This window comes from Ipomoea nil, unplaced genomic scaffold, assembly GCF_001879475.1.
Source record: "Ipomoea nil cultivar Tokyo-kokei standard unplaced genomic scaffold, Asagao_1.1 scaffold1833, whole genome shotgun sequence".
Taxonomy (NCBI): Eukaryota; Viridiplantae; Streptophyta; class Magnoliopsida; order Solanales; family Convolvulaceae; genus Ipomoea; species Ipomoea nil.
The window spans coordinates 667,885-693,433 of NW_017618261.1; the positions used below are offsets into that span (position 1 = coordinate 667,885).

The 25,549-nt window shown below is 36.7% G+C and overlaps 1 protein-coding gene and 1 long non-coding RNA gene across 2 annotated transcripts; one reads left to right on the forward strand and one right to left on the reverse strand.

Moving 5' to 3' along the window:
- Nucleotides 1-3,108: 3,108 nt before the first annotated feature.
- On the reverse strand, nucleotides 3,109-10,380 carry LOC109192738 (membrane-bound transcription factor site-2 protease homolog). The gene is made up of 11 exons (XM_019343440.1): nucleotides 10,094-10,380; nucleotides 9,916-9,981; nucleotides 9,462-9,528; nucleotides 9,248-9,346; nucleotides 7,669-7,772; nucleotides 6,734-6,881; nucleotides 6,554-6,634; nucleotides 6,024-6,446; nucleotides 5,484-5,807; nucleotides 4,560-4,716; nucleotides 3,109-3,398 (listed from the first exon to the last, which is right to left on the reverse strand). The coding sequence occupies exons 1-10, from the start codon at nucleotides 10,189-10,191 to the stop codon at nucleotides 4,561-4,563; spliced, it is 1,566 nt and encodes a 521-aa protein (XP_019198985.1). The 5' UTR covers nucleotides 10,192-10,380; the 3' UTR covers nucleotides 3,109-3,398; nucleotide 4,560.
- Nucleotides 10,381-13,094: 2,714 nt separating this feature from the next.
- On the forward strand, nucleotides 13,095-17,124 carry LOC109192739. Its single transcript, XR_002056149.1, has 3 exons — nucleotides 13,095-13,176; nucleotides 14,348-14,353; nucleotides 17,113-17,124. It is a non-coding gene; the product is annotated as an uncharacterized LOC109192739 (long non-coding RNA).
- The last annotated feature ends 8,425 nt before the right edge of the window (nucleotides 17,125-25,549 follow it).

Below are 25,549 nucleotides of genomic sequence, written 5' to 3' on the forward strand. Positions count from 1 at the left end.
GCTCTTCAATATTAGTATATATTTAATATTTTATGCCCTAATTTTTATTTGCTCTCCCTTATGTTCTGTATTTGGTTTCAACCATACTTATACAATTATTTTATTGACTATTATAATCAATCTTGACTCTATTATCTTGCATTTGTAAACTTAAAATTATCTATTTAAATACACAAATTCAACATTCAATTATCTATGCATGAACAATTTCAATATAAGCTTGCCTTGATATGCTTTAAAGTACTTATTTAAAAAAAAAAAAACATTAGGCATTATCTCAATCGCGTAATGCAGCGTAAAAAACTAATATATATATATATATATATATATATATATATATATATATATATATATATATATATATATATATATATATATAATAAATGCCAACTACTATGTACGTAATGAAACCTCTGTTATCATTTTAAATTGGTAATCACATCATTCACATGATTAAATCTCAGTGGTAGAGCATTGATTTTTTAGGTTGAAAAGATAGAACATATATTACCTTATCACGAGGGTTTTAAAAAAAAAAAAAAAAAAGTTGTAAAAGGGTTGTTTTGGTAAGTGCTTGGTGAAAGTTAACGGAAAAAGTAAGTTGGGGATGGTAGTTTGACGGAGGCGGTGGTTATTGGGTCCGTTGGTCGGTTTGATACGGTTGAGAAAAGTGATTTGATAACTACCCTGACCTAACCCTATCAATCTCTCCAATGTGTACATGCACATGTGCTGGTGGGACCCACGCCATGTGGATCCCTGCTACCTCCAATCCTCCTTCTTTACCCCCCCTCCCCTTAGATAATAGTCATAATACATACATATCAGCTACAGACAAACTAATGTGTCTTATAGGATTCCATTCCTCAATATTCAACCAGTAGCTGTTAAGGAACCAAAAAAAATATCCCACGACATATTCTAATAAATTTTATTAGGATTATTATTTAAAAAAAAAACAAAAAAAAGAATGAACTAAATAAATTATGCCCCATTATTTCTAGATCAATAAGAACATACTGTACCAATAGAGTAAAACATAAGAGCACATATAATATAACTCTTATATAGTTATATATACACTAAAGATAGTATATCTCTTGAAAGTTATAATACACCGATCGTTATACACTGCACCATGACGCGCACAGCACTATGCATCCCGCGTCTCCCAAAACGACATCATTTTGGTAAGTTATGTATGGAGTTTACATGATTATGTGTATTTGTTTATACAATTATGTATATTTTTTATACAATTATGTGTATTTTTTTATACAATTATGTACATTTTTATACAATCATGTACATCTTTTTTTTTTTTTTTTTTTTTTTTTTTTTTTTTTTTTTATACAATATTGTACATCCGAAACAGAAAATTTATGTGTATTATGTTAAAAGTTGATGTTTATTATGTTAAAAAAGTTTATGTATATTATGTATTATGTTAGATTATATGTATTATCTTTTTAAAAGAAGTGTGTATTTTGTTATACAATTATGTACATTAATGTATACAATTATGTGTATTCTAGTAAAAAATTATGTACATTTTTTAACATGAATTTTTTTTTTTTTAAAGAAAATTAACCGACAACACAGGGTACTAGCGAAATTTCAAAAAAAAATAAAATCTGAAACGATGTCGTTTTGCATCAGGGCGCACAATGCAATGCGCACCCTGGTGCAGGATATAAATTGCCATAATACACCTACTTCAACCAATTGTTATACCATGGACCAAGTGTCCATATTACATTGTGAATCCTGGATAAAAAATTATGCGTTTGTAGCTGACATATTTTATACTTGCAGTTAACAATTTACGTGTCTATAAATAAATTGAAGACACATAACATGTCAACTACAGACACAACATATGTTTCTACAATTATCATGTTATGTGTTTTCAATATCATGTTATGTGTTTTCAATTTATTTACAAGCACATAAACTGTTATTTACAAGCGCAATTTATTTACAAAATATGTACACAAAAGACACAATCTAAATGTTACTTTGAACCAAGGTCCACAATGTAAGGTAGACTCTGGTCCATAGTATGATTTGCCTACTTCCACTTCAATCGTTATGCTGTGCAACCGTGGAGTTAAACAGTGCCACTAATGACACCGTTACTCCATCATTGGAGTTAAACGGTGCCACTAATGACACCGTTACTCCATCATAGTAAAACGGTGTCGTTTTGCAATCGTGTGCACATCATAATTTGCGCATCCACTTACACCCTTTTTTCTTGATGGGTTGATTGATTATCATTAATCACCACAATTAAAGTAAAATCTATACAATAATATCATATTACGAGGTGAACATCAAGGAATAACACTAAGTGGAAATATAGCCGGATTCAACTCAAACAGAATATATAAATCAGAGAAGTGTGGAGGACCTTATATCGCATCAGATCAAATCAGTATTACAATTTGCGTGATGTTATTGCCTTCTCTCACCAATTCTCATGTATATATCTCTTATTTCTTTCATTAATTGCCACTTCCTCTCCACTTTGTGCTGTTGTCTTATCCCCTAAATTCTCTGTCAAACTCTCATTACAACAAAACAAGAATACCCTCTATATATATATATATATATATGGGGGCAAATCAAATGAGAATCACTGCTCCCATGCAAACTGCACAATCAAGTATCAGCGGAGGGATAGTACTCATTTGATCGCAATCATATATATACACACACACACACACAAGTAGACAACACACATATAGTCAATAATCTTTTACACATGAAATAGGGAGTGAATACCCTTTGAATTGCAACGTGACAAGGTACTATACTATCAGAGAAAGATGAGAGGAAAAAGGCAAATCAAGTATGCAATGGTTATATCTTGGGGGTTAGGCAGGGTTATTATTACATGAATGAGGAAAAGAAGATGCCAAGATGCTGGGTTTAGTCATCTCTTGCAGTAGTTTATATGTTTCATTAAAAGTGACAATATTGTTGGGTCCTTGAATCCTCAATCTAGTTTTGGAGTTACATGTATGATATTTGGAATAATTATGTATTGTGAACTATTAAACAATCTCAACCCATTTGAAAGTTATCTAACAAAGTTTTCGATAATTTATCTATAGTGTGGGCCATGTAAAAACTAAATAAAGTATTTTTGTTGGTACATTTTATGGGCATAACAGTAATGAGGCTTCAATTGAACCTAGAGTTGGTACCTAAAAAGGGTATAACTTATCACATATCACATTACCTACTACATCTGAAATTAAAATGAATCTTAACATTTTCATTGTACATTAAAGAATTGTACTATCTTTCAACCATCTTTTCCTTGTTTGGGTCCCCCCTGGGAATTGGGATGCTCAAGGATACATGTTCTGTGGTGGAGATGTCATCTGCCTCTGTGGTTGGTTAGGTACCCATCAACCAAAATTCTATTGACGTGTAATTTGCATTTCCTATTATTAACTTCTATCAAGTGAAAATAGGGAAGGATGTGTTTTCAACAATTCAACCCAGAATCAGATATAGTGAAGGACGGACCTTGATTTTGTTATACTGAGAAATGAAAGCAAGTACAACAAAGACTGATCATAATTCCTGTTTAACAACAGTAACACATGGGGCAAAGGCTTAACCAAACTTTAGGCAGAGTTGCAAGGAGAGAGAGATTAGAGATAGGAGAATAAATAAATAAATAAATAAACCGACAAGCGATTGATTCAATAGAAGAGATGGTGTGTGATGGCATGTGAAAGGAGCTTCAAGGGTGGCACTTCTGGCATCAAGTTGTGATGAGGTTTCAAGCATTAATTTCTCAAGGCTACTGTTGTGTTTCTGGTGGTAAACTAGAATTAGGATCACTAACTAGGGATTTCAACATCAAATATTGCTGTGGAGTTTAACTTAATAATTTGTAAATTATCACAAGTTTATTAATGAATGGTGATTGCGGGAGTTCTAGAAGACTATAAACCCAATAGGAATTTCTAGCAGGATTGCAACTCACATAGTAGAAGCATTTGGTTTATAAGCCATTCCAAGTTCACTACTAGATGCATGACAAAATCTGATTCCTAAAATGTATCTAAAACTCATTCAAAACCTGGCTTTAAGAAAGCACATTAAGAGCTGCTAATGTAAAAGCAAGCAAGTTAAATCTATATATGCAGCAGCATAAAGAATGTTTTTATGTTATGAATTATGACTATTGTCTTCAATGGTTACTACTTTCACGGAACTACAACTCAAACTGTTGGAGGCATTCAACAGCTTGGGTGGATGAAAATATGAAATTAAAAAACAAGAAGAAATTACATTTAAAAACGGTGAGATCAATCTACATGCAGCATCCAATTTCCAAAGAGCTAACAAATCGCTTAAAGATGATGTCTCAAATCAGTATGCATATGCATAGAGACAACTCTATTAAAGCTATGATGTATTTTGATCTATTTAAGTACAAATTCAGTGACGTGTTAAAGAAAAACATTATATGATTTCTAATCTGGTATCAAAATCAATCAAGAGATGGAGGATTGGGCCATACTGTATGATAATACCTTAAAATGAAACAAAATCCCGGAAAATGATTAGGGTGGTGATGAAGGTCCCTCCAAGTAGGCAACATTTAAGAGCCACTCTCCTCTTCCTTGGGCTCAAGAACCTTAGGTACTGCAACAATAACTCTAAAATGGATTCACCATCAAGAAAATATACCTGAAAATTGTATGGTAAAGCACACACTATAAAACTTATATGATAAATGATATAACTACTATGCATAATGAATTTATCTTGGAATATCTGCTGATTTACCAAAGGTGCCACCAATAAGAAAATGCAATATGACATCATGATTAAAAAATCTAAAAAAGATGTAACAGTGAGTGAACTTGGGTGTAAAATTGACAAGCTTTAACCACCAGAATATCAGTCACCATCAGATTTTAGTGGAAATATAGAAAGCCACCCAGAGTGACTTAAAAAAAGAGGAGTTCAGAATGCGTCTTTATAAATAATGAAACTCATATATACTGAAACACACAAATAGTTATCTTCAATAAATCTGAAACAATTTCAGTAAAAGCAGCAAATAGGTTCCATGAAGGGTATTATTACAAAAATAAAATAGAAAAATCAGTAAGCTATTGGTGCCACAAAAGGGAGCTCTCAAAATGTATAAATACTGAGAATGGGAAGAAAAATTATTTCTTGACAGCCATCAAACAAAACCATTTCCCAAATACTCAGCTTTTCTTCTTTATTTTCCTTGTATTAGCTTGTCATAACTAGTAAATACAAGAGGAAGAATTGTAGTTTCAAACTTTCAAAGCAATGAATTCCAAGTTCTAACATTTCATTCATATTGTAAGTCTACAACATTAGAACCCTACATAAACTGAGTGTACTTTTAATTGCAAGGTTTCCTGTGATTAGACCAGTATATCCACATTTAAGTGACACATGGTAATCCAAATACTTACCGGTAAGCTATTGAGAAGAGCAAGTGTCAGAGAGACATGAAACACAAACATCAAAAGCTTTTCCAGAACATTTGGAAATTGTGCACCAAATTTAGTTGGCCAACGAGGCTGATATGAAGTCATATGAACTGAATCCAACAAAGATTCCACATCACCAATAAATACAAAACTCTGGAAGCAACCTTTGTCACCAAAATCAGAATTCTTATCATCTAGAAAATGAGTTCTTTGAAACTGATAACATCCTGGCATAAAAGGCCTCAAATATGTGATCTCAACCCATGCAACGCCTGGCAATAGGACTGGAGCAAGGCAAGATTCCTCCTGCATGATCAGTGCATTTAACAATTATATTCTCCAATAATATTTTAACACAGATAACAATCTTCATTAGCTCTTGAAAGACATGCAAATAAAGCCAAAAAAAAAGGGAATTTTACACACACACACACACACACAAAAATAAAATAAAATAAAATAAAATAAAATAAAAATAAAAAAATACATTGCCACAATTTCATGAACTTTTGAATTTCCTACCTGTGAGCACAAGCAGCTGCTTCTATTGCCAGAATTTTTTGTCCATCCATCTCCACATTTCTCAAGCTTTAAAATATCTTTAGCATACAAGCAATAAATATTTTCCATTTGCCAATCACCTGACAATTTCAATTCCGGGCAGGATGTTGCTACAAAGGCAATAAGATCATTTGGACAAGTTGTCTCGTTGCCTCTCAGTTGAACATGAATTCTCTTTTCAAGCAATGAATAAGGAACACAGTACCCTTTTCCACTACTGGATTTAAAAGCAGTGTAATTGCCTTGGTATTCCTGCTCAGTTAATGAAGTAGCAATCTGCAGCCACTCTTGAACAGTGTTAATGCGGATTCCATCTACAGAATGAATCACATCGTTTGGAGACAGGTATCTAGACAATGGCGATGTTGAGGCCACATCTAAAACCTATTCCAGTATAATAACATACACCATTAGGCATATGGAAAGATAATAGGGAAGCATATGTGCTTAATTTACAAACTTCTAGCATAAGAAATGCTCTGCTGGATTACCATGGGTCTTTCACCATGTATGTAAACTGGATACAAGATCAATGGTAGGATGAACAATGAAATGGCACAAACACCACAAAGCTGCAAAAAAATTTAAAGGTAATCAATTAAAAAGCGACAGAACAAGGAACATTTGAAAATTCCTAAACATATATGGAGTACAATCTATCTTGCACTCACTCCTGCATTATGCCAAATTCCAGCACAGTATATACGAAGAGCAGCAGATTTAGGTAATGCCTGCAATATCTCATGATTAAATGCCACCAGAGCTCCTGGAAATAGTACTGCCAAAAACACAGCAATATACTCCATTTGTATGCCCTCACTGCGGTGCAGAAAGGTGGTATCTAAATCATCTTGTGATAATACATATAATCTTCAAAACAGTACTGCAGACAATAAGAGGGAGCATAGCATTTATGAGATCAATACTTGACTTGTCACCATGTCTTTATTATTATATGGTCTATCCAAAAAGAGAATACAAAAACCTACTAAGCATCTAGTTAGGAAAATCATCTATTTCATAGCCTCATAGTCTCTACTCTGTAGACAAATTCCCAAAATTGAAAGTAAAATTTAGTCAACTTTCGAGTGTAATTCACCAAATAAAATGAACAGTACCTGGACTACTGTTCATGGAAACAGTAACCTTGCCAAAAAATCTGCCCAGAAAGAAGCCACAGGAAGGCGGCATGATACCATGTTAACTAATACAGAGCAATAGATTGAACAGTTTGGTTGGTGGCCAAGGCTAAGGTGAAAGCAACATGATATGAGTAGTAGAAGAAGAGAGACAATGAAATGAGGAAAGAGAGAAAATCAAGGAAATCATGAAATCTCTCGAAGAGTTTCTATGGGTCTCACCTAGAAGAGTTCAATTAAATCTCTCCAATAAACCACAAACAGTAGTAATCTCAGATTAAACTTTCTTTTTCCTCATGTGTGGTATGAAGTATTTCTATGTCAATATGTCATACAAAATAAAGTAGCTTGCACTCTACTAATATATACTACGTAATATATTACTTGCTCCCTGCATGGGGATTCCAAACAAATATCATGATTATTGCGTTGAATTCTTGAAAGAGAAAACAGTAAGAAGCCTTAACCTTGCAGCAGCAAGAGCATGCCCAAGTTCATGCACAGATACAGAGATAATGGTAGATATACACAAGTATCCAATGTCAGCAAGTGAGATGGTCAAACCTGAAAGCTGCACAGCAATTAATGTACAGGAAACTGAAATAAATGACACTATCAAGTAATAAAATAGCAGTTAAAGTTTGCTTCTCATGTAACACAATGACAGATATCAACAATTATCAATAGCAAGTAGGGAGTTCAGCTATCACAAAAATTAAACATAACTAGATGTCACTATAGAGTTTATGTTCATCTAAGTTGGATTATACATTCAGACACCAATACTAAAGTTCACACCAGGTATACCAGTCTAGAATGAGGTAATATGGATATCCAGCCAAGAGAGTTCACATTTTTTATTTTGATAAGTAATTTATTTAAGGCAGCAAGACCCCATACAACCCAAGCTACAACTATGGCAACACTCAGGTAATTAAGTTTCCCATAAATCTAAAGTCCATAGTTTTGTAATACAAACTACAAAGGCCATCATTCTAATACTTCCCCGACAAGTAACCCCAAAAGGTCCAGCATTTATGATCACCAATAAGAATTAGTTGCACCAAATACATTTTAACACAAAAGCTATTAACTAAATCTCTGTTTTCCATAATTGGTACCGCATTATTATGAGATTTGATGCCAAAATTTATGTCGTGCTTGTTCTACGCGAAACACTGATTACACAAAAGCTGAAATCCTCTCCCTTAAATCAATAGTTTTGCATATATTTGTACAACACAGATTGCTAAACTAGATGAGAGATCCAGAAGTGGCAGTTCGGATTGAATTTTGGCATGTAAAAATTCTAATGGTATCTTGAGTAGCTACAACAATAAAAAGGGAGTTCTTGGGCATAATGAAATACTCAATATAATACTTGAATAGTAGAACATTTTTCTCTGAAATGGAGTATGATTCTTATGATATCATGACTGGATTACCCAGGAATCAGGAATCCATTCAGTAATACAATGGTTTTGGTAGGCAGTAAAAGATGAACAATAGAGTCCTGACAACAACAAAGTCCAGATAACTCATTTTATATGCATGTTTAAAATATTGATAAAACTAAGAACATGATGTAAAATCTAGAGTAGTAAATGGTTTGCTTAAATTTGAAAATGCAGCAAAATGTTATACACAAAGGTTTATGACATTGGGAATTTGGGATATAGATACCAAAGTCTACAAATATAACTTTAGCATTGGCAGAGATAACAAAATCCTGAAACAAAAGTAAAGTAAGGGCAAGAAGAGTTAATAGGGGATAGAATGAATGTCAGTGGTAACGAAAACTAGAGGGGCAGTTTCACAAAAAGTGATTACCAACATGATATAAGTATACAGCAACACCAGAATTTAGTTATAGAGGTTTTTTTTTTTTTTTTTTTTTTTGAGCCAGTTTCATCAGCAGTGGTCTAATAAATGATAGATTTGATAGGAATTCATTACTTTTACTTTTTTTCTCATGGCACATGAAGTCAATTGTGCAGAACAATTCAAAGCCAATAAAATAAAAATGGAATATAAGATGAGACATACCCCAGAAGAAAAACCAAATAAAGAGCCACTTAATAAATTGATGAATTGGGACTCCCCATTGTATGGATGCAGAATTCTGCCCAATTCCCAGAGAAGAATCTGACCATATCAGAGTCAAAGAAAATAAACCAGTGCTAATTAGTTTTAGGGGGATGTTTCATCCATTCTCTTTTTCTTTTCACTTGGTAATATAGAAACTAAATTAGATATTAACCAGAGTAACTCCAAGCAATGCAGCCAAACTAAAACCAACCCCCATGGCAAACCAAGATCTCAAGTACCTGGGAAAAGGAAATATTACAAGTTGTGATTGGACATAAAATGAAAGAAGAAGAACATAGTGTAATTGTATATTACCACGGCTGTAAATGGTTAGGTATGGCAAAGCCTAATTAATCATACTATTGAGATTATATTTATTAAAATGATCTTCTTTTCAAAAGTTTGGCAAGATAATTCTAATATATGATTTTAGTTTATCTAACTATCTAAGCCAATACTCCATAAGAGTTTGGCAAGATAATTCTAATATATGATTTTAGTTTATCTAACTATCTAAGCCAATACTCCATAAGAGTTGTAAAACCCATAATAATACCAGATACAATATTTGTAAGAGAATACATTACTGCAACTAATCAAAGAGAGAACATAATAGGAATCTGTACCTAGAGTGTCGTCGTCCAAAAAGAAAGAGGGGGTCGTTCAACATAGAGAACTTGAAGTCACAATACCTATAGGCAATAGAATTTCAGTAGAGAAAACAAGGTAGGAGAAGGGACGAGCAAGCAGCGCATGAAGGCCACAGCTACAGTGGCTATGAGTGATAAAGCTTACAGTGCTTACCAACAAGAAATGGTGTTGGAAAGGCGGCGTGCTCGCAAGGGCAAAAGAGTTTGATTGTTTTGTCCTCGCCCGCTCCTCCTCACCCTCCTTCCTTCCATCTGTCGATCCTCACAGCTGAGACACTAAATTGGCACCAAATGTTTCTGGTGGAGAATTGGCACTAAATCTCTGTTCAATCTCTCTTGCAGAATATAGTCAATATACAGTGTTTCGAGAATTCAAGGCTTAGGCCTTAGGCGACGACGTAAGAATCAGTATAGGGATTTTGTGAAGAGCAGGAGCGGACAAGCACTTGAGACTGGGCTAGTAGCCCACTGCTTTAATAAGGTTTACTTAAAAGGGGTTGTTTGGTTAAATTAACTTAGGGAATATTAAGGGAGCGTTTATTAACAGGAAATTTTCAAGAATTTTCAAGAATTGAAAATTGAAAACAACCCAATGTGTTTACTATAGTTTTTTCTCATTTTCAAATTTGAAAACAATCTTCCGTTTTTTGTTAGAAATCAGAAAACAAAAAAAATTTGTTTTCAAAATAGGAAACATGCGCGTGAACAGTAGATTGGACATCGAATCCTGCCAGCGATCTTTTTATTCTCTCTTTTCTCCTTTCTTATCTACTTTGTCAGCCAACCACCCTCCATTTTCCTTCATTACTTTTGTCTTCTCCTTCACACCTACCCTCCTGCTCTCTACTTTACTTTCTTCTCCAGCTGCTCTTCTGTCCATTGCGACTCACAGCCCCCAAGGTTCACACCCACCGGCGACTCACACCCACCGGCCAAGCTGCGCTTCTGTCTGACTCACACCCACCGGCCAAGCTGCGCTTCTGTCTATTGCGACTCACACCCACCGGCCAATCCTCATGTCACCGTGAATCTGACCGTCAAGTGAAGTGTTGCTGACCGCCGACGTTCCTCAGAGCATCGGGAGTCTCACAAGCTACTACCAGAGTACCAGGTAAATTTTTTTGTTTTTTCTTTTTTGAAATCTATTTATTGATGTTTATTTTGATAATTATAACTTGGTTACCATAGTTGTTAGATTTCCAGATTTTGAAAATTTTTGCTCCTGATTGTACATCGAATCATGCCAGCGATCTGAAACTTTAAACATAATGTTTTTGTGGGTATATATGTGTGTGTGAGATCGAACAATTGATAGATAGGTGTAGAGTTTTGTTTATCCATGGCTATAAAGTTGGAGCAAATGGATTCTGGAGAAAGTAATGTCAAAATAGTTATGAGCAAAATGAGGAAGAAGAAGAAGGCATGATGAGGGAGGGGTAGCTTGAGCTTTAGCTTAGGTTAAGTGTTTGCAGAGAGGACTCTGATGGTGCAGAGAGAAATGGAAGAGAGGGATGGACCACTCTTTTTTTTTTTTTTTTTTTAAATAATATTGAGTTATTATGATTTTTTTGACTATTAAGAAAAACTTATAACAGTTATCAAGAATGTGTATACCTATGAAAGTTGGACTATAATCAGTATAATTATTATTACAATTCCATATCACTTTCTTTCATTTATTGTTGGTTGTGATGCTAGCTTTGATATAGGCAAAGATTGTTGGGATCCTGACTTTGTTTTTGGCAACAACGATTGCGATTCTAATTTTGGTGTTAGCATGGTTGGTGATGGTGGTTGTGATTGGGATTGTGATTCCAATTTTGGTGTTAGCATGGTTGGTGATGGTGGTTGTGATTGGGATAGTGATTGGGATTAACATTATTTTCCAAACATACACCAGTAGTAGTTCATCTAGTGGATGGTAGAGAGAAATGTGTGAATAGAGTGACTATGCAGGGGATTCATATATACTTGCAGTTTGAATGTAATTGCATTGTTATACATGACAATTTAGTATCATATAGTTTACTAAGAATTTATTGTAAAGTGCTAAACTGCAACATAGTATAAACTACTAGATCTACTATGATAGAGTTGTATAACTCAAGACACAGTAACATTCATGACACGCATTGAATGTAGACCTAACATTAGTATTGCATACTTGTAATCTATACTTACTGCAATTAATAAGCTTCAGTTATATAGCATGACATAGAACTACAGTTTGCAAATAATGAGTAATGTATTATAGTTCTAAGTATTAAAAACAATGAGCAGTGAGTGTAGTGCGAGTTTACACAGTTATATATTATGATATATATTGATTGTATTTAGCAGAAGGATTAAAGATTTTACATTTACATGAGTGTGTTGTGATATATGTACATGATATTCATCAGGTGGCATATCACATGATTATAACATAGCTTATTCACTCCAAAAGACGGAGTCACCAAAATCATCGGTTGGATCGTGCCCATCACCACGTTCCAGAGTAATATCCTTTCTAAATCTTTTTTTTTTTTTTTCTGTACTTGAGTTTGTTTATTTGAGAAATAGAGCTATTATCCTTTTTGATCAACTAGCTTATCTCATGATTATAAAATATGGTAGCTAGAATTGTTGGTTATGAATTGAATGAATTTGCCTTTGCTTAGATGAATAACGTCACAGAAACCAATGATGATGAGGCAAAATGGCCCGATACGGCCGTTGTACAATTTTTGAGTATTTTAAATGAAAGGGTAAAAAAAACTGCGGATGGAATGCTTTCATTCAAGCCTTTAGAATGGGCTGAAATTGATCGTGAGATGATAACTTGAATGACTTTCGTGGGCAAGGACGGATACGAAATAAGCAAGCCCTATTTAATTATCGACACTCATCATTGCGGAATGTGATTGAGCGGTGTTTTGGACTTTTAAAGGCAAGATTCCCAATTCTAAAGTCCATTAATGGTTACCCATTGATTAGGCAAAGACAAATTCCTCTTGCATGTTGTGCATTACATAATTTCATTCGGTTGGAAGATAAGGATGATCAATTGGGTATGATGTACGGAACGCAAGACATGGTTTTGGATGATGGTGGAAGTAGTAGTGGTGGTGAAAATGATACCATACAATTAGATATGAGTCAACAAGACCAAATGCTACAATGCGTGAGGACATCACAAATGCACTCTGGGCAAATTATAATCATTGATGGTGTACTCAATTTTATTTACAATGTTTTGTAATCACATTTCGTCACGAAACAACTTATTTTAAATTATTGCAATTAATATGTTTTGTAATGACATTTTAATTTGTCACGAAATAACTTATAAATATATGTATGTAGTACATTTTTAATTTAGTAAATGGAGAATGGATTTCGAAAATAAGTACAGGTAAACACGTTTTCAATTTCAGTTTTCAAAAACAGAGAATAGAAAACAGAGAATTGAAAACAGAGAATTTTCGAAAACAGAGAATAGAAAACAGAAAATAGTTTTCTGTTAGTAAATGGGCCCTAAATTTCTAGTAGTGTTAGATTTGTGTGTTTGGGTAAAATTAAGACATGTAATATAGGAATAAGGTTCAAATTGGCCACTGAACGTAACCTGAAAATGCAATTAGGCCACTGAACGAATAAAAAGTGCAATTAAGCCACTGAACACTCCAAAAACGTGCAATTAGGCCACTGAACTCTCCAAACGTATGCAATTTCACCGGATAGCAGGTTACCATCAATTTTAGCAGGTTACCTGCTTACGCGGCAACTGAGTTGGCATTTTTAATAATTTTTAAATAATTTTTAATAATTAATTTTAATAATAAATTTTATAAAAAAATTGAAAAAAAATAAAATAAAAAATAAAATAAAGTCGTTTTTATTTTTTTTAAATTTTTTAAAATAAAAATTTATTATTAAAATTTATTGAAAATGATTTAAAATTTATTAAAAATGCCAACTCAGCTGCCACGTAAGCAGATAACCTGCTAAAATTGAGGGTAACCTGCTATCAGGTGAAATTGCACATTTTTGGAGTGTTCAGTGGTCTAATTGTACTTTTTTTTTTCGTTCAGTGGCCTAATTGAATTTTCAGGTTACGTTCAGTGGCCAATTTGAACCTTATTCCTGTAATATAAAATTTTTTGATTTGATTAAAGTGTTGTTTTTTTATGTTATAATGATGAGTATTTTACTTTAATACTCTCAAGTCTCACTTATGTTATGTATTTCAATATATGAAGTTTAAAGGTTTTATTTTAGTTCTATTGTCCGTCATCTTCTTGTGCACAAGGATGGTATTTTGTGTTCCCGCAAAATTTGGAAAGAAAATATAACATAGATGCTTAATTGCAGTACCTATGTTGACCATAGGAGCAAGATTTAAAGCGCGGAGTAAATAAAATCAAAGGGTAAAGTAAGTTAAAAGGTAAGGGAATCTCATAATACCTAATGATGGTAAGCAAATCACATTCCCTCTAAAACATGAAAAATTTAAGGTTTTCTTTGTGGGTTCCGGTGACATTAAGTCAATTATTTTTCATAACAAAACCAGAAATATTCATAAATTGAAATACCTTATCATAACCCAAATTGTTGATGACATAAAACAAGAAGTCGAAGAACTTGCTTCATTTTTTTCACGATTATTATGTTTTGACCTGCATTTCTGTGCGCTGCACTTACTGTGAGTTTGAGCTCAACTGGATAAAACCTACTTTTATCAAATATCATTCGCCCAATAAGTATATGAGTCGCCTGTTTACATGTGAGAATGGATTGATAGTACTGGATAATGTCTGTAACACCCCCGATTTTAACACCATTTAAATCTTAAACACAAAGGTAAATCTAACCATTCGATTTAAAGTAAAGCGGAAGCTAACAGTAAAGTACGAGGGAGTTATGCCACACCTATCTAACTATAGATGCACAGGCTAAGTCCACTATTTAAACCAAAATCCAACAACAATTAACAATTCCCAACTAAGGCTCACAGGCCACAAGTCTAGAACAACAAAGAGGAAAGCTAAGCTATCTAAGTCTTCCACTAGCGCGCTCTCACAAACTACTCAACACCTGAAAACACAAGGGTAGCACCCGTCAACTAATAAAGCTGGTAACCCACCAATACGCGTTAAGTACCATATAATATAAATATAAGAAAAACCATTTGAGACTTGGAATACAATATATAATCTTTTAAAACGAGGAATAGAGACATCATAAGACTCATCATAGTTCACTCTCAAATAAAGACCAACATCGACAGTAACTCAATAAATCAAATAAGGATAACATGAGTAACATACTCCTCAACAAGACACGTCATAATGTAATCAATCAAGAGACAACATTAAGCATACTCATAAGCAATGAAAGACAAGATTCACATTCAACAACAAGTTCCAAGTTCCAACCTTATGGCTACCCCTGGCCTTATCTCAATTCCAACTTGTACCTCTAGTGCCACCCTAAACGCCGAGTCCAACCTTATTCCGCATGGGGCCGTCGCCCCCCACCAATCATACCACCAATCATAATACCGTCGATCCCTCAGCACACGCAGTGCCATTAAATATCATACTAACAATACCACCGATCAAATGAGCAAAGCTCAGTAACAATACCATCAATCTCATAGTAACACATAGTCATCATCAAGAGGATTGAGGCTCATTAATAGCCCAATCAAGTATCAACAACCCGGTACAACATATGTACAAGATCACATCGAGGGACCCAATCAATAGGTTCCAATGAAGGACAAGGATAGACCATCAACGACGGTATAACAACAATAGATTTTAATCCAAGATTAACTTGATTGGCAACACGAGTTGCCAATCCTCATTAGGAATGAACAAACAACACATACTTGTATCAACGACTTCATAACTAGCATATACATCTAACGGGTAAACATAATGGTCCCAATGAACCTCAATGACTTCACATTAATCCAACGAATCACAAAGGTTGGACCATGAGCACGATTCAAGACACATAATCCTACCATGGATACTTAGGACGCCGTTCTAGACATACAAAACATCAAAGGAAACACACAAGTGCACAACGATTCAACAAAATGGAGCCCAAAGCATCACGTACTAGTGGGCGGAACGGTGGGTGGACAACCACCCGCCGATCCCCTTCACGTGTACCAGCGGGTGGAACCACGGGTGGGCCTCCACCTATGGCTCTACCCGCCGGTACAAACTCCTCCACCCTCGGGTGGAACGGCGGGTGGACAGCCACCCGCGGGTATATACCTGTACCCTCAAAATTCCATTCGGGAAAAATCATCAACAAAGCCAAGTTCAAGTCCAAAACACCCAAACCTCACATTCAACAAGGAAATGACTTGAACACATGAATAGCTCAATGAAAAGCATTTATGAACCCTAGATATAAGCTCTAACATGCATAAACACAAGATTATGCATCAAATCACTCATGAACATCAAGAACATCAATAGAGTAGCAAGAAATCATCATAGCAAGTATAAAATAGGTTTTGTAGAGCATGTGTTACCTTTGTAGCCTAAGGAACACTTCCTTTCAACCTCCTAGACCTCTCCTTGAAGTTCTTCCTCAACAAAGTCTTCTCAACACAATCAAACCACATAAAGAAAACCAACACTTAGATAAAGATTAGGTAAAACCCACTAAAATAACTATATAACCTAAAATCTTACCCTTCATAGAGTCTTGAAGGTGGAAAGTTGGAATCTTGGAGAACTTTCTTGCAAGGTTGAAGGAGGATTTGGTTGGCTTGGAGAGTAAGCTAGGTTTTTTAGAGAGAAGGTAGAGAGTCTAGTGTTTTCTTGCCAAATGTAGGAAATGAAGTGTAGTCTTGTTAGGGTAAGGCTTGAATGCCAAGTAAGGGTGAAAGGATTAGAATGCCCTCCCTTATTCTAAAAGGTTATGAAGATATCAAAAGGCTAGGTACAACCTATAAAGCTCAAAGTCTTTTCTTTTGACTAAACCAATTGACCAAGGAATTGGTCAATTTAAGTCCTCCGACTTTTAATTAAGAAATTGGAAGGGAAATTCACAAGGAATGTTTAGAATTAATTACACAATTAATTTCATTTAAGAATTGGATTTTCAGGGTGTCACACTCTCCACCCCTAACAAGAAGCTTCATCCCAAAAGCTTGGGTGAAACGAGGTTTAGCAACAATAACAGTTGGCTTGCAAAACGGGTGACAAGGTTTAAAGATAGGTTGCAATCAATGTTTAAAGCAACAAAGTTTCCACCAAGCAAACACCACTACTAGGTTAAAAGTACCTAGCTAAACCAAGATCTAAACTATGCAACAAAAGCTTAGCACACAACTTACCAAACCAGCTTACTCCTAAGGTTTCAAACAAACTAAGACTAGAGATACCAACAAAAAACAAACAAGGGTTGAAGAAGGGTTACCTCACTCTTCGTCTTGAGAGGAGCCGTCATCTGAGCCTTCCGTAGCTTCCTCGTCCGATACTAATACTTCGTCGGCTCTGTCCTTGCTCGAACTAGCTTCCAAAGCGGTCAACCTTCGGTTCACGGAGGCAAACTGTGACTTCATAAAAGAGAAACCTTCCTCAATGAGCCGGTTTTGCTTCCGCAAAAGAACTACCACACGCTCATCTGTGGTCATAGAATCATGCTCTTCGTTGGTCCGTAACTCCTTCCTCCGGGCATTTTCCACATCTTCGGAGTCACTCTCCTCCTCTTACTCCTCATTCCCTCCCAACTCTTGGATTGCCTGCTTCAGTTTCTTGACGGGGATTGCCAACTGATCCACTAAGAGTCTCCTCTCCACCGGATGTCTCTTGACTACCTCTTCCAAGGTGATGTACTCATTACCTTCCACTTGAAACAAATTGCAACGTCGGAGATTCAGAGCATCAAAGACCCTTTTACCCACTGGCTTAGCCACTGACTGGCTCACATCCACACCCTTTCCTTTGTGAATCCAGCTCAAAATCATACCGTAAGGCAGACTTTTACGGTTATGACCCACACAATAGTCCATGTGTTGAAGCATCAAAGCCGGAAGATTAAACTCCACTTTGTGTTTCAGAAAATAGGCAAAAGTACACTCAATACTCCCCACAAGACTACTTTTGTTGTTATTAAGCAACAGGCTGTCAGTAACAACAATCATCACCAAGATCTTTTGTTCCCCAGTCAACCACTTCTTTTCCGGCCTCGCGGCTTGAGTAAAACCGTCCGTTCTCCCCAAAAAATACCTCAAATAATCCCGATGATCCAACTCTTTAGTCCCAATCCAAGTGTCTCTTAAGTACTCCGAAACTCCGGTTGTAGTCAACTTAAGGAGTTTAGCCAACCGATTTTCATTCAAAGAAATTTTAACAGCCCTCACCTTAGAGGTCATTTCCAACATGCTTCCGTCCTTTACGACGCCCATATAGTGATAAAACTCTTTCACCTAGTCCGGGTGAGTCTCACACTTAATTTTCAAATACCCATCCAACAAACCTTGAAAATTAAGCAAGTCCAAGATAGTCGGCGATAGTCCAACTTCGTCCGTTCTTGTCTTGGTTAAAGGCAAGTCTTCCCTGAAAACTTTGTTGCTGCACGGTCCCGCTTTACTTATGAAAATCCAACAATAAAACTCATCCTTAAGTTCACTACCGTCCGTCTTAACTGCTTTGATAATCCAATCTTCTAACCACAAGCTTAGCTAAGTCTTGCTCCATTCTTACCACAAAATTCCTTCTTTATCTAAGCCAAAGATGGGTCCCCTGCCAGATTCCGTTGGTACAGGATCTTACTTCCATTTGAAGACATCCGATGGTTGAATCCGCCACTTTTAGGTTGGTTCCCGTCGACTTTAGTCTTTTGACAACTCAACCAGTTGGGTATAACTTTGGTTGTTTCTTCTCTCCTTCTCATTGCCAACATCCTCCCTTTAAGTCTTCATGTTAGCCACCACCTTCAAGGCGTGCCGATTAGGGTATATGATGTCCTCCTTTACAAATTACTTCTTGGTCTCTTCCCATTACACATGATCAGACGACTTACTAATAACATTGTTCCTCTTTTTCGTGTACCTTAAAGGTCCAAGCGTTTCCTTCCTAGCCATCCTGTTCCTTATTGATCCCAAGTTCATTGCTTCGAACTTTCCCCTTCTTTGTTTCTTCGGAGGTAGGTAGAACTACTTCCATGTTGAACGCCTTGAGCTTATACTTCAACTTTTCGCATTTTAAAAAGTCCAAGGTTGACTCTTAGTTCTTTAACTCTTGGAAGCTTCTATCGCGTTGATCTACGAACGACCGCTTGGCGTGAGTTGATCTCTTCTTAGAGCGTCTGTGACTGCTCCTGACGTTCCCTCGTGAGTGAGGGTCTTCAAGTCTTGACCTTTAAACTTCAATCGATGTCTTTGCTTCTTGTCAGGCTTCAGCTGCGCGAAACTTAGACTTCAACTCGGAAGGTTAGCGTAGAACTGATGACGATGTCGTACAAGAGACAGCGCCACTTGCTTGAACAGGGATTGTTGTGTTTGATTCCCGGTCGCACGTCAAGCAGTCTATCTTCTCCTTCGAGTTGACCAACTGTCTAGATGTATCCACCACTGCTTCACTTCTTTGCACCATAGGACGTCCAAGCTCTTCTTCTCTCAAACACAGACTTAGCTAAGGTTAGCGAAAATTAGAATGAGGAAACTTACCGCGAAGGCGTACACCAAACGATTACAACAACTGCAGCTACTAACGCTAACAAAAGAACAAGATAAGAGAGCTACACAGATAACAAAAAGGTAACCCACATCCTCACCGCGCGTCCTAAGAATCCTACGCTTAGGTACTTAAACACTTAAAGGCTTCCCTATGTATCTGAAAGTCTCAATCTACAAGCACTAACCTAAGCTCAAACTTAGGTTCTTAGAGTCCAACTCTTAACATCCTAGGCTCTGATACCTACTATAACATCCTCAATTTTGGAGCCAGACCAGGGAGGATTATGGTTATGGGGTAGACCTAGGTTGGAGGACGCGATTTGGAGAAAGGTAACACTCTAAACTAAAAAATAAGTGTTTTTTTTTTTTTTTATATTCTGGCTTAGTACTTGTTGACTTTTGTGCTTGAGAAAGTTTGGTGCAATTTTGTGTTGTTATGAGACTTGAAGGTTAAAGTGTTGTTTAGAAATACTTTTGAAAAGTATGGGCAAGAGTGTCGAGAATATGAGTGCAGATATTCAAGGTAGGTCACCCTATCATAGGAAATCCAATCATCCCGATCATCTGTATCTACCCCACTCAACGGAAAATCAAACCAACTAGCCAACTTTTGTGATGTCAATTCTATCTTGGTACCTCTCACATTAGAGGTAACCTTTGTGACTCCCTTCTTGTGCTTGGTAGACAGGTTCTCATAGAATTCAATAACTAAATCCGGATAAATTTCCTCCTGAATCCTTAGAAATTTCCTCAATAACCCTCGTTTTCTAACATCCGATTAAAGCTTTCAGAAAAGTGCTCAGGAAAATAAGTTTAACCTCCAATGACCAAATAGTTGGAACCTTCATGGCTAGTCTCCTCCACTTGCTTCTTTCGTTTGGCCATTGCTATCCAACTTCTTGTGTTTGAACTTGAGGCGAAGAAGTAGATGACTCCACTAATATTTTCCTTGTACTTAGGATGGCTTGTAGGATGAATTCTTGAATTTTCTAGGAATAAAATTGATGATTTGAAGAAGATGGAAATTTCTTGAGGTTGAGGCAGTAGCTACGCAGAAAGGAAAGGGGAAGAAGATGATTTCAACACAATCTGATTCCTTTTTGGGGCAAAAACTGGAAAAAGTAAAACTGAAGTTATTGGAAGGGTTCGGCAACAGCACTACACGCGCTCTGCTCCCTAGTCCGTGTCAGCCTTCTTCTGTCACGGCGTCAGGTCACGGGCCATTACAACACTCGTAACCACGTTCTGTGTAACGGAAGGTGGGCAAGGCCTGCTCCTTAGGTCGGATATCCGGCCCCAACTTCTCTTGGTCCTCTGACTTTGTCCAAATCCCAATTAAGGTCAAAATTGGGTATAGTCCTTGACTTTATAAAATCCCAATTTCTAGTCAATTCTCTGACTTTTCAATTCCTTTTCAGGATTGCTCGATCCAACGTAAACTCAAATCGGATTTTTTTTTTCTAATTCTTTCTTAACGAAGATAAACTCCTTCCGCTCTTACTTTACTTGGCGTTAAACGCTACTTTCAGAACTATCTCTTCTACTTTAAACTTTAATCTTTCTTTAACGATTTCGTTTTTTACTTCTTACTAACTTGTTCTTACAAGAGGAAGAGTTCCCTAAGGAAGATAGACTTGAAATGTCTGCCTTGAACGGTGAGAAAAAGTTGTTGGTATTGCTGATAGAAGAGTGTTTGTTCCCGTGTAGGTGATGTGAGCCTATTTGTGCATAATTTTAGTATTAATTTGATTATATTTGTTAGACTTAGGTTCATGATTTTGGTAATTTATTGACATAATTCTTTATTTTATTATTTATTTATGGTTCACACTTATTTTGAATGTTTTACGGTGTTTGTTAGTGTTTTTGAACCATTGTAGGTCAAAGTTATGAGCAAGGGAAGTCCTAGGACAAATTTGGAGTCAAAGTTGACCGAATGGCGTTTACACAGCATTCCCGACGTGTCGAGCCGGAGGCTCGATGCGTCAAAAATTTCCCGCAAGTATTTTGGCTGAGATCAGGAGGTCTCGACGCGTCGAGCGAGGGTGCTGAAATTGAAATCGAGAATGACGCAGTAGCAAATTGTTTCCTAATACAAATTAAAGGTCTCTTTCTTATTAAAATATATGGCATTCAGCAAAATTAAAGGTGATGCTTACCAACTTTAGAGGTGCTAACCCCCATGCCATGAAATAATGAAAATTAGTTTGAGGAATTTTCCAAATTCAACATTCGGCATTTTCCAAAATTAATTAGGAAAATTCTAATTTCAACTCTAATGGACATAATACAGAATTCATATTCAGAGATCTTTGGAGACAAGACAGGGAGAAATCAAGAGTCACAAGTTATCTTGGGAAGCAAGAAGAAGACTAGGGAGATTCGAGAGAATCGTCTGGTTCATTCTTGTACTCTTTTGATAATTTGTATTTTCTTTATTAATATTTGCTATGTATAATTTAGCCATGCTTGGCTAAATTCTTTAGAGATTCTTGGGTAAAAGTGTTTATGAACCTATGTGCCTGAGCTCTTAGATTCTTTAATATATTATTATTTGGGTTTAATGTTTGTGTTGCAATTGTGATTTTATTGTTTGATGATTGTAATTAGTGGCCACAGTTACTTGTTTCGTTTGCTATCTTTGTGTCACAACGAGAGTTGGGCATAATTTAGGGCATACACAATTGCACCTAACTGTTGCACCTTGAGAAAGGGTAATTTTGTTAGGGAGTTTAATTCTTGATTATTGTGCATCGAGAGATGGTAGTAGTTAGGAATTTATGATGCTTGATCTTGTTTTATTGGGTGTTTAAGCCACGAGAGTGGAAATTCACTAGTGTTAGTTACTACGAGAGTAGCTCTATACCACCTTGCATCCTCACACTTGTTAAACCCAGATTTTAATATTGTCCTTAAGATTTGGCACTAAGTGATTAAATACTTGAATCACAAGAATCTCATCTTCTCTCTAATTGTTTTCAAAATTCTGAATCTCTGCTTTATTTTATGCAAATCAATCATCTAAACAATTGTTAGGATTAGCTCTAATGAATAAATTAGTAACTAGTGTTTGATACAACCACTTCCATGTGGATCGATAACTCGTACTCCAAGTATTATTTGTTTGCAAATATACTACGCATCAGTAGGAACAACTCTAATGAGATTGGTAGTTGGACTTGCACAATTGCCTTCCTTTTGAGGTTTGGACATGAGATAAATTTGCCAGCTTTAATTCTCAAACACATGTTCTATACCAAGTCAAGGAACATGAAGTACTTTCCCTATAGCATGATGTTGAGCTAGGTATTTATCAAGATGAATCTGCCCGAGCTAGGAGAAAGAATACAAAGGACCACGAGAACGGCCTTGACTGCCACCAATCTGAGATACTACGAGTTATATCAGACAGTCGATAATGAATACCTCACTTTGTCACAGATTGCGAGGAAACCTTTGGATGAAAGAATAACACTTGTGGTCAGTTTGAATATACCACAAAAGAGGTGTGAAAATATGGGAATTGAAGCTAGACACATAGCTGAGGCGAGTGGCGAAGGGAATGCTGTGGGAACAGATCAAGAGATAAGAGTTGAGGATGAGGGAGCACCAGTTACAGCACCTCAGACAGAGCCGCAGGGAGAGTACATGGGTGGACCTAGAGGGTACTCATATGGGGACATGTACGAGATGATCAACGGAAGGTTTAACAATTTGAGTGCACAAGTCAATTATGGATTTGCTAATTTTGATCAAAGAGTGGCAGTAATGGAGGATATATATACTTATGAGACTCTAATTTAAAACCGAGAATAGACTCAACAAGTAAGGATATGCATAGTCAGCAGATATAATCATGAATATCAAGATACTAGCATATACCCTAGGGTCACAAGACTATTTCACATCATTCATATCAGTATTCAATCATTATCTCAACACATAAACACACTTTGGTGGTGCCGTAGGACCCTTTATACGCCCATACACGAAGTACCAGTGCATATAGCTCTAGCATGGCCCCGAAGCACCCTGCCTGTACCGTAGCACAAGGAGATTGATCGCAACCAATCGATGAACCACAGCTCATATAGTAACGTTTGATCGTAACCAAATGGTGGACCGCAGCCCGAATAGTGTGTATTTCTGATCGCAACCAGATTATGAACCGCAGCTCATTTATAACGTTTGATCGCGACCAAACGGTGGACCGCAGTCCTATATTTATTTATATACCTGACCGATCGCAACCGGGCTGGTTAACAGCCGATGGTTCTCAACCCATCCAACTGCCCGTATAGCCAATTGATCGCAACCAATTGGGGTATCATGCACACATAACACATAGCCAAGCACATGCAACCCACATTAGCACATAGGGAGGGGGAAAACATGTATATAAAACTTATGCATGGTCAACCACATTACTAGAGATATGCCTAAGGGGTTCATACATCTTTCACCTAGGCCAACGAGATACCAATTCGACTAGCATGCAATATATAAGACTCTTTTATCCTACGAACGGTACCCGAAACATCAAGCTAGACTCAGGCACGACAAACGGGGTCCAATGGGACACCACGGGACACAGGGAAACATCAAACAGGGAAAACCACCAATTCCACTTTGGAAAACCGGCGGTGCTACACTAGGCAGCGGGTGCCCGGCGGGCAGTTGCCTGCCTTCTTTGGGGCAGCGGGTACCCCTGCCCCCACCTACCCCCACTGACTCTTTTGTAATAAGTTGGTCCTTGGATCCTTCGTGGAACCCGAAACCATGTCCAGACACATTTAAACACAAACGACGACACCACGTAATCAAGTAATGGATTAAGATCAAGAATCACATTAAATACATCCCCTAACATGACTTCTAAACATAATCAGAACCCAATACCCGAATATGCAAAATCCCGCCCAAACATACCAAGAATATCATAACACAAAATCCACAATTTACCCTAGGGCTCTAATCATATTTAAATCACAAAATCATACTTTATCTTTAAAATCAAGAACATCAAGATTTATCAAGAATCAACACACAATTATCAAGATCCTCTTATAATCATCAAGATTATCAAGATCAACACATAAGATCATCTCATCAACATCAAGATCATATCACAATCATCATAAAAGATTTATCAAGACACAAGCATAGAATTGCATATCAAAGGAGCCAAAGAAGAAGATTATAGCAAGGAAAATAGGTTTTGTTGAGACATGGGTTACCTCTTAGCCTTAATTAGAATCCTTGGCTACTAAGGTTCTTTTTCTCTAAGATCTCCTCTTCTTGATTTGTCCTACGTTTGGTGATAGGGGAATTCTTAGGAATTCTTGTGTGGTGGAATCTATTGTGGTGTGAACTATAGGTGCCTCCTGTGTCCTTATATATATCTAAGAGTCCTAATTAGGGTCTGAATGGTAGGGATTTACTTATTCTATTCCTTACAGGATTAAGGGTTTGGTTTAGGGATAAGGGTCCATGGTCTATGGTGGACCCTTCCTGATTAATTAAGGGAATTCAATTCTCTTTTAAGGGTAAGTGATTAAATAATTAGTTTGGATTAGAGGCCGTAACACGGGGTGTTACACTCTTCCCCCCTTACAAGAGGCTTCGTTCCCGAAGCCTGTGCGTGGATCCATTCTTTCACCCCTGGACGTCACGTATTTGGCTTCCTGAATTTAAGAAATGTGGCTCCACGTGTCGTTTTCTGGGGGTAGAGTGGAGCTTGGTGAGGTGGTGTTTTGGAAAGTTCGGGTCTACCTTGGTTTCCTGCTCCGGAGCTAGACGCCCCACGCGTGCCTAACATGCCCTCAATTGCCGCCACTCTCCGATCCAACGAGTGTGTTGCGAGGATTAGGGATGGGAACCCTTCATCCATGATTCGGTTCTGCCGGGTGAGTTGCGCGA